At 41.6% G+C, this 13,211-nt stretch overlaps 1 protein-coding gene across 1 annotated transcript in view; it reads right to left on the bottom strand.

The window, feature by feature from the left end:
• ZCCHC14 (zinc finger CCHC-type containing 14) overlaps window positions 1-13,211 on the bottom strand; it is a 53,357-nt gene that overhangs the window by 34,531 nt on the left and 5,615 nt on the right. Inside the window, exon 2 of the mRNA XM_027737879.2 lies at window positions 3,688-3,811. Coding sequence (XP_027593680.1) covers window positions 3,688-3,811 — 124 coding nt within the window. The remainder of the gene's footprint in view (window positions 1-3,687; window positions 3,812-13,211) is intronic.

Raw genomic sequence — 13,211 nt, 5'->3', positions numbered from 1 at the left:
TTCTGCACTTCAACATCTGGTCTAATGTACTTCATTCCGCTGTGCTTTTGGAAAATATGCTGTGGTCACTGAGCATGTTTAATACATTGCTAAAATATGTCACATGCAGAGATCAGGACTTGCCTCCAGTGCTATCCCACCTAATGGCCAAATCCTTGGAACCTTGCAGGAAGAATAATTAGTAACATCTCTGGAGCACGGAAAATTCCTATTGCTTTTTTTAACAAATACAAAATAAGCTGATTTTTTCATTCAGCTGTGATAACCATAACTACTCTCTTTTGGGAATTACCACAAAAGGTCAGAACAACTCTACATCCATAGGCTTGTTCAAAATTAGCTCTGGGAAGCCCCATAGGTCAGATACCTCCTTCTGGACTTTGGAATAATAATAATGGAATTTCCCGAATTTCCCTTAGCTACCAGCAGAGGATTGCCTGCAAAACCAAAGTTGTAAAGTAGTAAATCAGGGGTCTTTAACCACCTTGCTACTGGGAAAGGTTCAGGATACATAAAACGTCCAAACTACATTTGAATTTGTTTTGTTCAATCAGTGTTAAAACTGTAATTAAAACGTTCTATAAACAGTGGGAAAAGAGATAGAAAGCAACACATCCTTCCTGGAATTTTCATTATATGTAACACAAGAATCTCTCTGTATTTATCTCTGTTCTCCTCGACCAGTGAGATCTGTCAGTACCTTAAAACCTGTGAACAACCCTGTCTGCAGCTTTCAGCACAACAATAGTCAGTTCCTGAGAACAGGGAAAGTCTCCACTTCCCGAAGTTACCTCCAGTTAAAATAACTTCCACATCTGTGAAAACAGGTCTGAACAATCCTAAATCTCTGATCAAACCAGGAGTGAAAAGCACAATTTACTCTGCATGTAACAGCCAATGGATTTCACAAGAGCTCCCCATCCTTCGGTGGAAACCCATCTGTATTTTTTTCTCAACTTGCACAGGCCAAATTTTCAAACTTCACTTTACAAAAGAAAAGCCCAGCTAGAGCACAGACACCCAAAATGCTTATGTCAATTTGTACAGGAGCTTCCTAATGCCACAACTTGCACTTTGCAGAGATGTCCATCTGATTTATCCTGTTCTAGCAGCGATACGTGCACAGGGAGAAGGGGCTTTAGCCAAGACTGAAGAATCACTATAGAAAAATTGATGAATTTTGTTAAGTATGTGCAAATCACGATTGCTCCCAGTTTGTCACCACTCCAAATTGCATTGCAATTGGATCCAGCATTGCAGCGTGGATCCAGCACCTGGTTTAGTGGAAGGTGTCCCTGCCCATGGCAGGGGGTACAATGAGATGAGCTTTAAGGTCCCTTCCAACCCAAACCATTCCATGATTCTACTTGTCAGTGTCTGACAGTGCTCCCACAGTTATCTGGGTTTCTGAGGTAAAAGAAAAGATTTGTGCATTTCTCAGGCTGACACCCATGTTATAAATTCATTTCCTGAGGCAGCACTATTCTGTGCAGACGGGCTGGTGAAATTATTCCCAAGTATTTGACAAGTCTCTGCATGAAGGACGTACAAACGTTCCCAGCTACCACTTACTGCAAACACAAGACTGCCACCACTGCCTGTTAGAGTATCCAGCAGAATACTCTACTCTCTGTTTCTTTCCCATGTAGAAATTTAGATATTTTATGCGAGAAGTGGTGGATTAAGGAAAACACAGTCACTGAGAGCTTTTAGGTCCAAGCCTACTACAAATCCATTCACTGTTCAACTATAGGAAGTTAAATTACTGACATTTCTCCAAATCAGGATTAAAACCATTCACTGGATTAATAGAAATTGTCTCTAATCCAACTAAGCACAACAAATACTGCACTTTTCATGAGATTTCTCATTTTTCTTCTGTTTCAGCTACAGCCTTTTTAACTGAGACACTTCCAGCTCCAGGACTTTGCCAGGAGAGGAATGATGACCTTGGGCAGCTCACTACTTCTGAGGAGAAATCCTGGCCTGTCCAGCTGTCTGAAAACAGACTCACTAAAAAAATATCACTACAAGAATCAAGCATCCTGTCCATCTCATACTTTCATGACAATTTTATGTGCTCTAGGTTATAAAGTTAGCAAGTCCTGCTAAATTAAGAGCTGTGTTTGCTACGAGAACAAGGAATCTGTAAGTGAACAACGGTGGCTCCAGGCTGGCAAATAATCCTCAGTTGTACTCCAGACTGAAAAGACACAACTCCCAGACACATCATCAAATATCAGGGAGAATTCAGCACAGTCTTTGCTGCTGGTGAACCAGAAAGCAGAGTATCAGTGAGTATTTGTTCCACACCCACTTCTCCCAGCTACCACTGAGGCAGCCTGTAAATTAAACTGAAAACGAAGTAGGTATTCTATAAGAGAAAAACAGATCAGAGGAGAACCTAATTAATTTTCACAGCGTACCATGACTAATCTTAGCATATATGGTACTGGAATAGCAATCACTGAGTACAAATGAAAACAGTGTTGAACCCTGGCCTATTTTTAATCAGATGAAAGCCACAAACCCCGCCATGCTTCTGCTTAGTGCTGCGTTTTCTTCTACCCTGATGGTTTTTACAGCTGGAGAAATGGCTACTTAGAGCATTACTCTGCTGTAAAAAATTACTACTCCTTACACTGCTGGGATTACAGTCACAGAAAAGGAGGTCTGGTCTCTCACATTTTCTTGGGACATTTAACCCTTTCTAATCTGTGTAAGATCCTGTGAGTGAAAACGTACTTTGAAATTCTTTGTCACCGTTTATATTAAACTATATCTGCCAGGTTATGCAGGAAGCCCACGACAGAGAAGAAAACAGAGCTCAGAAGGCAAATTCCAAATTAAAAAAATTTAGATGGTGCATGACAATATCTTTAATGACATCTGAAGGCAACACACAAGGGTAATATTTCCCCTGCATTAGTTGTGCCCTACTGAGTGATTTTTTAAATACCACAGAGCTCACAAAAGCTGTTCTGCACAAAGAGCAGCTCCCAGTTCAAAGACTTCCCTCACTTAACAGTCCTTTCTTATGCATTAAACAAAATACTGTTAGTCACATTTTAACCTGGCCATTTTCATATTTGCAATCAGAGCCTGGAGTGTGGAAGTGGAATCATTAACTCCATTTGATAAGCCCAGTTTTTAGCCAGGTCAGATGCAATACAGCATTACAAAAATCAGATTTATTTTGTAGCTGAGAAAGGTGCAAGTTCTTCCTGCTATCTTCCACTCCTCTTCCCTCTATTTCTCACTTACATCCTTAGGAACCAAGAGAAAGGTGTAATTCTAATTGTTTAAATGCCTTCTCCCCAGTAAAGCAACATTCACCATGTGCTTAATCCAAGAAATAACCTGCTAATATAAGGATGAGAGATGTAATGTCCAAGATACTCACTCTTGGAGGATACTTGATGAGAGTTAAGCTGGTCTTTCAACTCATAAGGAATTTTCTTGCTTATTTCCCAATGGAAAAATAAGGATACTCGTCTCTCACTGATCATTTCTCACTGACCCACTCCCACTTATTACAAACCCTTCTGTGACTTCCTTTGGTCGACCCAACCCAGAAGTAAAGCAGCAGAACCCCAGTCTCCAATCCCAATTAAAATAAAGCTGATCACCACCAAGAGATCCGAGCTGGTTCCCCCACTGGAAGCACACACACGGATAAGGACACACCTTTGGAGTGTTTCCCCGAAGGCCTCTTGGGCAATGACTCCTCCATGGAATGTGTTGATGTGTGGAGTACATTTTCCAAGCTGTTACTGACACTGTTGATGGGGGTCTCGGACCTTGGAGTGACCTGGAAAGAAAAAAAAATACAAAACTCCATTAAAATAAACTGAGGGAATACACAAACATCACACCTTCCTCTGGAGTGAGAGAACCACTTGGAAGGTAGTTGGGAGAAGCTTCCTTCTTTTAAAACCAAGGGTGTTACTACTGATATTCCCCAAGTAACAGTTCAGGGAAGTTGTTTTAGTCAGCAGCTATTCACAAGTCAAGATTATCTTGGCTAATCTATAAAGCTACTTACAGTATAATTCTTTTTTAAACAATAGTCACACAGCAGTCAATTGGAGAGATATTGCAAGACCTTTCACCTCTCGACATTACAGTTTTTAACTTTTCAACAAGAAAACTAAGGGAAAAGGGCTCTTGGAAAATCTCAGTTTTATGTTATGTCACTGTGCTGGTTTGGGCTGGGATAGAGTTAATTTTCTTCACAGTAGCTGGTGTGGGGCTGGTTTGGATTTGTGCTGGAAACTGGTGACAATTCAGGGATGTTCCAGTTACTGCTGAGCAGGGTTTACACTGAGTCGAGGCCTTTTTGACTCCTCAGCCCACCCTATCAGTGAGGAGGGTGGGGGGCACAAGGATTTGGGATGGGACACAGCCAGACAGCTGCCCACAGCTGATCCATGGGCTATTCCAGACCATGTGGGATCATGCTCAGTGTATAAAGCTGAGGGAAGAAGGAGGAAGTTGAGGTCGTTCAGTGATGCCGTTTGTCTTCCCAAGTCACCGCGATGGAGCCCTGCTGTCCTGGGGATGGATCCCTGCCTGCCCATGGGAAGTGGGGCATCAATTCCTTGGTCTGCTTTGCTTGCATGTGTGGCTTTTGCTTTACCCATAAACTGTCTTTATTTTAACCCACAAGTTAAACTGTCTTTATTTTAACCCACGAGTTTTCTCACTTTTCCTTTTCCTTGTCTCTCCCCATCCCAACCAGGGGGAGCGAGGGCTTGGCTGCTGGCTGGGGTCACACCACAACAATCACCTCCACACAGCTGCAGGCTCGAGGCATTTCCAAATATTCCCACACAGATTACAATGAAAAATTCCAGTTTAGAAAAACACGCTTTTATTGTCTTTGCCATTAAAAAGCCTGTTATCATGATCACATTTCAATGAAAAACTGTACACCACAAATGCCCAAGCAGAAAGTTGCAGCATCGAAAGAGATTTCATGGCCTAAAATGTACCTTCTAAACTGTATTTAGAGTGAGAAAACTTATTTTCACCACGCTTAAATCTACAGAAACAAACAAAAGTCATTAGAAAGGGCAGAATTGGACACTGCTCATTTCAGCTGCCTGCCACAGAGCATTCCCAGTTATAGAGCAACACAAAAACATCAATTACTTGTAACATAACATTCACCTGTCTCTAAGTAAGGTCGTTCCTCTTGTTTTCTAGGTAATGAGAAGCAGAAGTGGATGAACACTTACATTTGCAGTATTGAACACAAGGGTTTAAGTACCTTGAAGAGGAAAGGGTGCCTTAAAGAGGGAGTTCAGACTAACAGAAGCACTCCTAGTAATTCATCAGAGTAACTACATTACTTGAAATTCAATTGTCATACTCTGAATCAACCTGAAATCCCAGAATGGAGAGCTGTAATTAGAATTTGACGTGGATTTCAGCCTTGCACAATCACAGGAGAAAATGTGCACCTCAAAATAACAGAATCAGTTATCCTTCAGTCATGGCAACTAAATACCAGCAACCTCAGGTCCCTGTGAGGGAAGAGGCTCCCTCAGACCCTGTGCACTTGACACAGTGCCATGAGTTAGGACAATTTATGCTGAAAACAATACTTTGCACACCCTACCATTACATGTTGCCATCAGTCAGCACACACAATGTAAGTCAGAAATAGCACATCCCCACTCCATACAATTACCTATTGTAAGCTCCATTTTAAGACTGACATTTATAGATTTATATGCAGTTTTAGGCAGTAGCACCAGGGAAAGACTCTGTATACCTGACATCTATAAAAAGCTTCTATGTGTAAAGAAATCACACCAGAAAGGCAGGGGGACGTCAGAAAATAGAGGGTTACAGGTACCTGCTTTTCTTTTCAGCACTTATGACCAAAAAATAAAGCTTATTTTATAGATAAATACATAAATATAATTATATACTGTTTCTTCAGCACAGCTTACCACCACTAACAAAACTTAACATCAAGCTTTCACTTGATGTTAAGACCAGCCATTACACTTCAAGCTCAGGGGGAGGGTGGGGAAGAGTTTAAATTTCCTTGCCAAAGTCAGTCTTTACCAAAGCTTATCTCACACAGTCTCCCTCCTGGAGCTCATTAAACTCTCACTCCAGCCCAGTGCTGCTGAGAGGAAGTTCCAGAGGGCTGAGCACCATCCTCCTGGCAGAGGGAGAGCGCAGAGGAGAGAGCTGGGAAATGAGATTCATGCAGGACTATGTTATCCTGAACAACCAGGCTTCAAATATTCAGAACAATCAGAAATATAAACACTTACAGCATTTGAAACTGAGTAAGAACAGCCACAGAGCTCCAGAAAATCTCTGAACAAGCAGTTTGTTACAATTTATTGCCTCTTATCTCGTATTCCCTCCTCTCCACTCTCCTTACAAGCATCGCGTGCAGTTTATAATTTGCATTTTGTTTACACATAACCTCCATTTTTTTCCCCCATAAAGATTTAATTTTTACATACTTGGTAAAGATTAATTTAGCCCATATGTCTTGTCTGACTGAGCTCATACTATCTGATTCCGTCGCACATCAAAGCAGTTCCAAATTGGCCTAGAAAAATCACAAAGCTCTGATTAGTTCCAAATGGAGCACTTTGTTAGGGAGCTGAATGGTGTTATAACCACTGAATCCGACTGCTTCAAGCTTCCATTCCAAATTTTAAATAATTTTTTCCACTGACTTAAACATACCAATACTGCAAAGGTTTGGATTTGTTTAGGGAAAGTAAAATAATGAGAAACGGTTTGCAAGTCAAAGTTTTAGTTCCAAAATAGTAACAGCATTTTTTTTATTCCTCTTTCTTTTTTCTTTTTTTTTTTTTTTTTTTTTTTAAATTTGAGGCCAAGCCAAACAGAGGAACAATAACCCGTCAGCTTGGAACCGCAGGAGATATTGTCCTGGGAGGGTTGGGAGAAACACTGGGAAAAGCTTCACAGGAGATGCCCAGGAAGGACCTGTTCAAACTCAGTGTCAGGTAAATTCTGGGAGGAATATTCCCTATATACGTACAAACACTCCTATATTCCCTACTCTGGGTTTAGCACAAACAACTACAAGGAGTCACTGGATTCTGAATAAAGAACTAGGCATTCCAGGGAGATGAAGATTTGAAGTATTAAGCAAATTGCTCTAGACCTTTTAGGATCGGGAGCATCTCAGGGAAAGCCAAGATGCCATTAAGGAATAAACATGTGTTGCTCAAGAACTGTTAAAGGCTTGTTTGGTGAAGCAGTAACAGTCCACAGTAAAGGGGGGTAAGTTGGCATCAAGGAACCAGGAATGTTCAGGCCATACATCACAACAAACCACAGGAGTGACATTTTATAAATGCTGAAAAAAAATCATGAATCATTCCAGGTTTAAGAGGAAACAGCATCAGACATTTAAAGAGTAGACACTGGATTTTACAACTGAAATTGAGAACATCAGCAGAAACAGTCCAAGGAAACCAACCAAATACAGCAGCAAGTCCAGAGTTAAATAGTCTACACTGCCTAATCTTACCCTCAGCACAGCATTTTCCAGAGGGCCAGGGAGAAGGATGCATCTATCCACAGTTTCATCACATTATTCATAAATTACTTTAATATCAGAGTGGTCTGCAGGCTTTTCAATCACTCTGAAAGCTGCAACACTCAACTGGGTGCAGAAGAGATTCTTAAAACTATTTTTACTGCATTCCAGTGTTACAGCTTTGCTTGGAGCAGCCTGGGATAGTGGCAGGTGTCCCTGCCCATGGCAGGGGCTGGAACAAGATGAGCTTTAAGGTCTTTTCCAACCTGGATGATTCTGTGATTCTTTTATCTGCTCCCACCACAGCAAAGCATCTGGCTCACAGATGGACTTCTGGTTTTCCAGATCCAAACCCTGCCCATCTCTTGCATTTCAAGTTAAAGCAGTGGCCATAACTGAGAATAACAAAGAAAATGGATCACTACCCAACGACTGAGGCTCAGCCTGAAGCATCCTGTGCCTCATTCTCCACAGTAATGATGGATCTGAACTGGTATCAGCTACTATCACTGGATACTTCCCAACATGAATTATACAGAAAGATCAAAAATACTGCCCTCACACCCTCCACCCCCAGGAGTCACCAGGAAAAGAAACAATTGCCTCAACTCAGCGGTTGAAGACAAATGTGTCAAGGGAACAGAAGTCATTGCTAGAATTTTGCCATTATCATATTTTTGCCATTTTCACCAGCCATCCAACAACATCCTGATTTCCAACACAGCAGTGATTTCCTTCCCAGCATCAGAGAGGTCCTACAGGCTCAGACCTCCTTGGGACAGCAAAAGCAGCTCTAGAAAACTCTCCAAAACCCTTGATCCACCAAAGGGCACACAGGGAAAAAAAGCCAATTACTTCCACAGGTGGTGCTTCTCTGTCAGGCCTGAAGTGGCTCTGCAGCTATGCAAGACAGTGGAAGACACCATGGAAAAGGGTAAATCTGGGAAGCTGTATTCAGTAACTCTTAGCTTTGCTCCCAAGGGACAATGCCTAACATTTAATACTGCAAAAGCTTTCATAAGAATAACAGGACTGATAGGAATCAAACTTAATGTGGTAAGAGTTTGACCAAAACATCAATTATCTGTTCCTTTAAAAATAACTAAACAGAGCACAGAAAATACATGGTTTAATAGCAAAGTATTTGCTGACTTAGTTTGAAGTGGAGCCAATACTAAAAAAATCAACATAGCCACTACCCAAAGCACCATGTATACATGGAACAATGATACAGGATCCCAGAGAACAGAATATGGATTTCTATGCCTGACCAGGTATGAAATTTAGGCAGGAAAAGTGAACAAAACATAAGAGCAATGAGTCAGTTCAGTGAGATCCTGGGGCTGCAGCTCCAAGTGACACAAACATATTCTCCCATTCAGGGAAACTTTTCCACGTGACATTCAGTTTTCAACACTGGCCAATGATGTTCTAGGAGAGTCTCACAGATAAATGCTGCTGTCCATACTGGCTTTGGAATTCTCCATTAAAAAAAAAGGTTTTCATAGCCATAAATTGACCTTCAGGCTTGAGGCTGGAGCAGGTAACACATGCAAGTGCACTCAGAGCACTGAATCGGGGGGGGGGGAAACACAACTTCTCTCCTGCCAGATTCATATTAGTGAGCATTAACAGCAGCTTATTTTGAGGTTAACACCAAGGTCTTTAAGACTGTGCAATCCTGATGGCAAAAATGCTCCAGCAGAAGCCTGATGGGAAGGACACAGCCCATCCACGCTCAGACTGATAAGCTGCTGTTTCCCAGCACAGGGACAAAACTCAGGTTTTATATAATTTGGAAAAATTGCATTGCTAACACTCAGCTGTCAGTCTGTTGATGCATGACAAGGCTAAATCCGAGCCAGAGACAGAGCAATCAGTGCAAGGACCCAGAACTCAAAACCCACTGAGACAACACCAGGAGGAGCAAGAATGAGCAAACAGCTTCCTCTTGGTAGTAACAAGACATTAGTCTGCCCAGCTGCTTGAGAAATCATAGCCTCAGGCACCAGTTCTGCATTTATGACATATACAAACACCTGACTGTTCTCCCACTACAAGAAGAAAATTACAACCTACTCCTGTGGAAGATTCAGGCTCTTCCACAAGGACATTTAGGAAGTGCTCACAAACACACCCAACTTTCCACACATCCAGTAAAGTCCTCAACACTTAAATTTACACACATTTAGTTGCTTTCTTGGACTGGGGTATGGATACAACTGAAAGTGTTTGATTTGTGCTAGAAATTCAAGTGGTTCCAACAACCAGGGTCTACCAAACAGATGTAAACACCAGGTGCATCCATGTTCAAACAGCTACCAAATACATCTATTCTCAGGAAGTTGGTAAGAAGGGATCCATCTTGGAACACAAAGGGTGAAGAGGGTTCCCATTTCCAAAGGAAAATGGGTAATAGATCAAATGGTTTTGTCCTGTGAGACTCTGGAATGAAATGAGCCATGTGGTACTTAAACGCTGCGGGACAATCACACACCTGCTCCAAGGCTCCTTAGAAATTCTGGAGAACAGATGGACCAAAATTAGTCTGGCTTGTATTTTATAAACTAATTTCCACTAAAAATCCTTTGCTCAAAGAATTGTGAACATTGTTAATACAAGGAACATAAATCTACCATAGAGTTACTGGACTCATCAAATCTGAGTTTTACAAACCAATCATTAAAAACACCTCAAAATCAAAACAGAGAGCTGCTAATAACCCGACCTTGGAACAAACACTGCTGCTCTCTATCCCAGCACTGCTGTACAAGTGTGTCCCTGTTCCTTCACCTGATGCCACCAAAAGTTAAAAGCACGGGCACCACAAGGGAAGATTCCCTTACACTTCCCAAGAGAATTCCAAGTGTAGCATAGTCCTATCTGCTATACAAGTCTTTACCCCTTAATGACATCTGCCTTTAAAATGTTAACATTATGTTGACTTCAGAGCTACCATATTAATTTTGCCAGCACTGGGCTGGAAGGTTGCCCCCATGGGGCTGGAATATATATTTGGGAGGTAAATGGAGAGTCAAAGAAGCAATTTGAAAACCTGCTGAAGTCTAAGCCAAGCAATGATCCCAGGAGCCTTCTCCTGGTTAAAGGGTTCATTGCCACCCTGGGCTCTTCTGCAACAATTCATAAAGAAATTATCTGATGAGTCACAAATCCACCGAATTGTATTTTTCCCTCCTTCCCCTCCCCAACATCCACTTAAGTAATGGCTTGAGTGTAATAAAACTACTTTGAATCATAAAATCAAAGAGTCATTAAGGTTGGAAGGGACCTCTAAGGTCATCAAGTCCAACCAGCACCAGTTTGGTTGGACTTGATGACCTTAGAGGTCCTTTAGTGATGGTTCATCACTAAACCATGTCCCCAAGTGCCACATCCACACATTTTTTTCTTCCAGGAATGGTGATTCTGCCATTTCCCTGAGCAGCCCCTTCCAATGCCTGAGCACCCTTTCAATGAAGAAATCTTTTCTAATATCCAAGCTGAACCTCCCCTGGCACAGCTGGAGGCCGTTTCCTCTGTCCTGTCCCTTGTTCCCTGGGAGCAGAGCCCGACCCCCACCTGGCTCCCCCCTCCTGTCAGGGAGTTGTGGAGAGAGAGAAGGTCCCCCCTGAGCCTCCTTTTCTCCAGGCTGAGCCCCCCCAGCTCCCTCAGCTGCTCCTGGTGCTCCAGACCCTTCCCCAGTTCTGTTCCCTTCTCTGGATATGCTCTAGAACTTCGATGTCCTTTCTTCTTCCACTTATGGTGAAAAAAAAAAAGACACTGGTAAAGGATTCATAATACACATGAAAAGTGTTCACTTCCACTGTTTATCACCATGACTTGGCAGGTCTTTAATTAAAATTAAGATCTTACTCTTAAGTAACTGATCTGCTTATTTCTGGATCACTTCATCTATTCACAAAAACCCTGAAACCTTATACTGGCCTGAACACCTGTTAAAAGGTGTATCCCTCCCAATGCTGATTGTTGGATAATCATACCAATGGGAGTGATGGAAAAATTCTGCTTTGAGCAAGGAATTTGGATGTTTGCTCATTACAAAACCCATGCAAAGAAATACAGATCTGGACCATATCAACATCTCTTTGCTCGATTTAATACCCATTTCAAATCTCAATGGACAACAACTTCAACTTGCTCCAATCCTTTTGCCAAAGAGTCAAGTCAAATTCTAGTTTAAGTGTGACAATGGTTCTCATTTCAAAAGACAAATTAGATCCAGTACTTCTGTAATAAGATTCTGTGGATTCAGAGAAATCTTATCTATATTCTTGGGACTCTATTTGCTTTTTTGAAGGATAAAAAGCACTCCAGAGCAAGCAGTAAAATGGACACGAGAGTGTTTGAATATATAAGATACAGAAGACTCCCAGCTCTGCCCTGCCAGAAAGGGGCAGTGCTGTATCCACCATCCAGCCTGAAGTTGACGGGATCTCAGTTTTAGCCACACAAACATTTTAAAAAAACACCAAACCAAATGGTTAAACACTCCCAAACAAGGCTGCTGTTCAGCACCTTTGAAGTCAGACACTGGAATGCCTGTGAGGTGTGGTGAACTCCTGCTGGCTCTGCTTCTCCAGCACAAGGGTCATGCATGGATTCAATTAAAACAGTTCAGAGCCTGGGACAGTTCAAAACATCCAGCACCTTAAAACAGGTACTTTTATTCCACAAGAGATGAGGCCTTCAGTGTTGCTCCAGTGACAACTAGCAGTTACGAGGCAATTAGTAGAAAAAAGAGTAAATTTAAAAAGCAAAGTAGAATGTGCTCTTAAAACAAAAACTTCATTCAGCCAAAAAGGGAAAACAGTTCATGGAAAAAACATCATCATTATTAGCTCAACACAGATTTTTTTGGCTGCTCTGTCCCTGATGTTTGGAGGTACGGTGTATTTCCCAAGCAAAGACATTTAGGTTTCTAAACTCAAAGTTCATCACGTAACATATGATTAAGCAAAGTGAATTTCATGGTAATTAATACTGCTACTACTACGAGACCATTGTCTTCCAAATATTCCTTCATATGTTAAAGCTCATTTCTGAAAATATTGCGGGTTTGAGACTGAACTACTTTATCAAAGCCACAAAAAAACATTTTAAACAAGAACTTCAGTAAGAAAAGAGCCAGAACTCCAAGCCTCACATTTCTCAACTTGAATATCAAGAGACCTGTGCAATTCATGTTGTCTCAAGCGCTCAGAATTCTAAAAGGACATGCAAAGGCCACGCAGAGATTGGCACATGTCACCAGCTGGAAGCTACAAGACCTGCCCCTACAGCTCCTGAGGTTGGTTTCATGTGGTTTTGAAAGCGAGATCTCTCCAAGATAGCATCTCCTCATATCAGTGAGTAAACACCTCTAATCCCAGCCAGCAACAGCTATGATAATCTGCTAAAGCCAGGAAATACCCTCAATGGGTTAAGAGGCTAAAAATTAAGTTTGTCGTGATTTATTCTATCCCTACAAAGCTCACATAAAAGCCATAAAGGCAGCTGACACAGATCATTTAATATGAGGCTGCTTTCTCTGTGAGGGCTTAAGGACTGAGTTTCAACCCAACAAGTGATAGTTTTTTATAACTCATCACTCCACAGGTGATAAAAAATAAAAATAGAAATCTGAATATTTCTGAATGGGGTTATGTCC

This window comes from Pipra filicauda, unplaced genomic scaffold, assembly GCF_003945595.2.
Source record: "Pipra filicauda isolate LSUMZ 115617 unplaced genomic scaffold, ASM394559v2 scaffold415_size613988_pilon, whole genome shotgun sequence".
Lineage (NCBI taxonomy): Eukaryota > Metazoa > Chordata > Aves > Passeriformes > Pipridae > Pipra > Pipra filicauda.
This window is presented reverse-complemented; position numbering and strand designations above follow the sequence as displayed.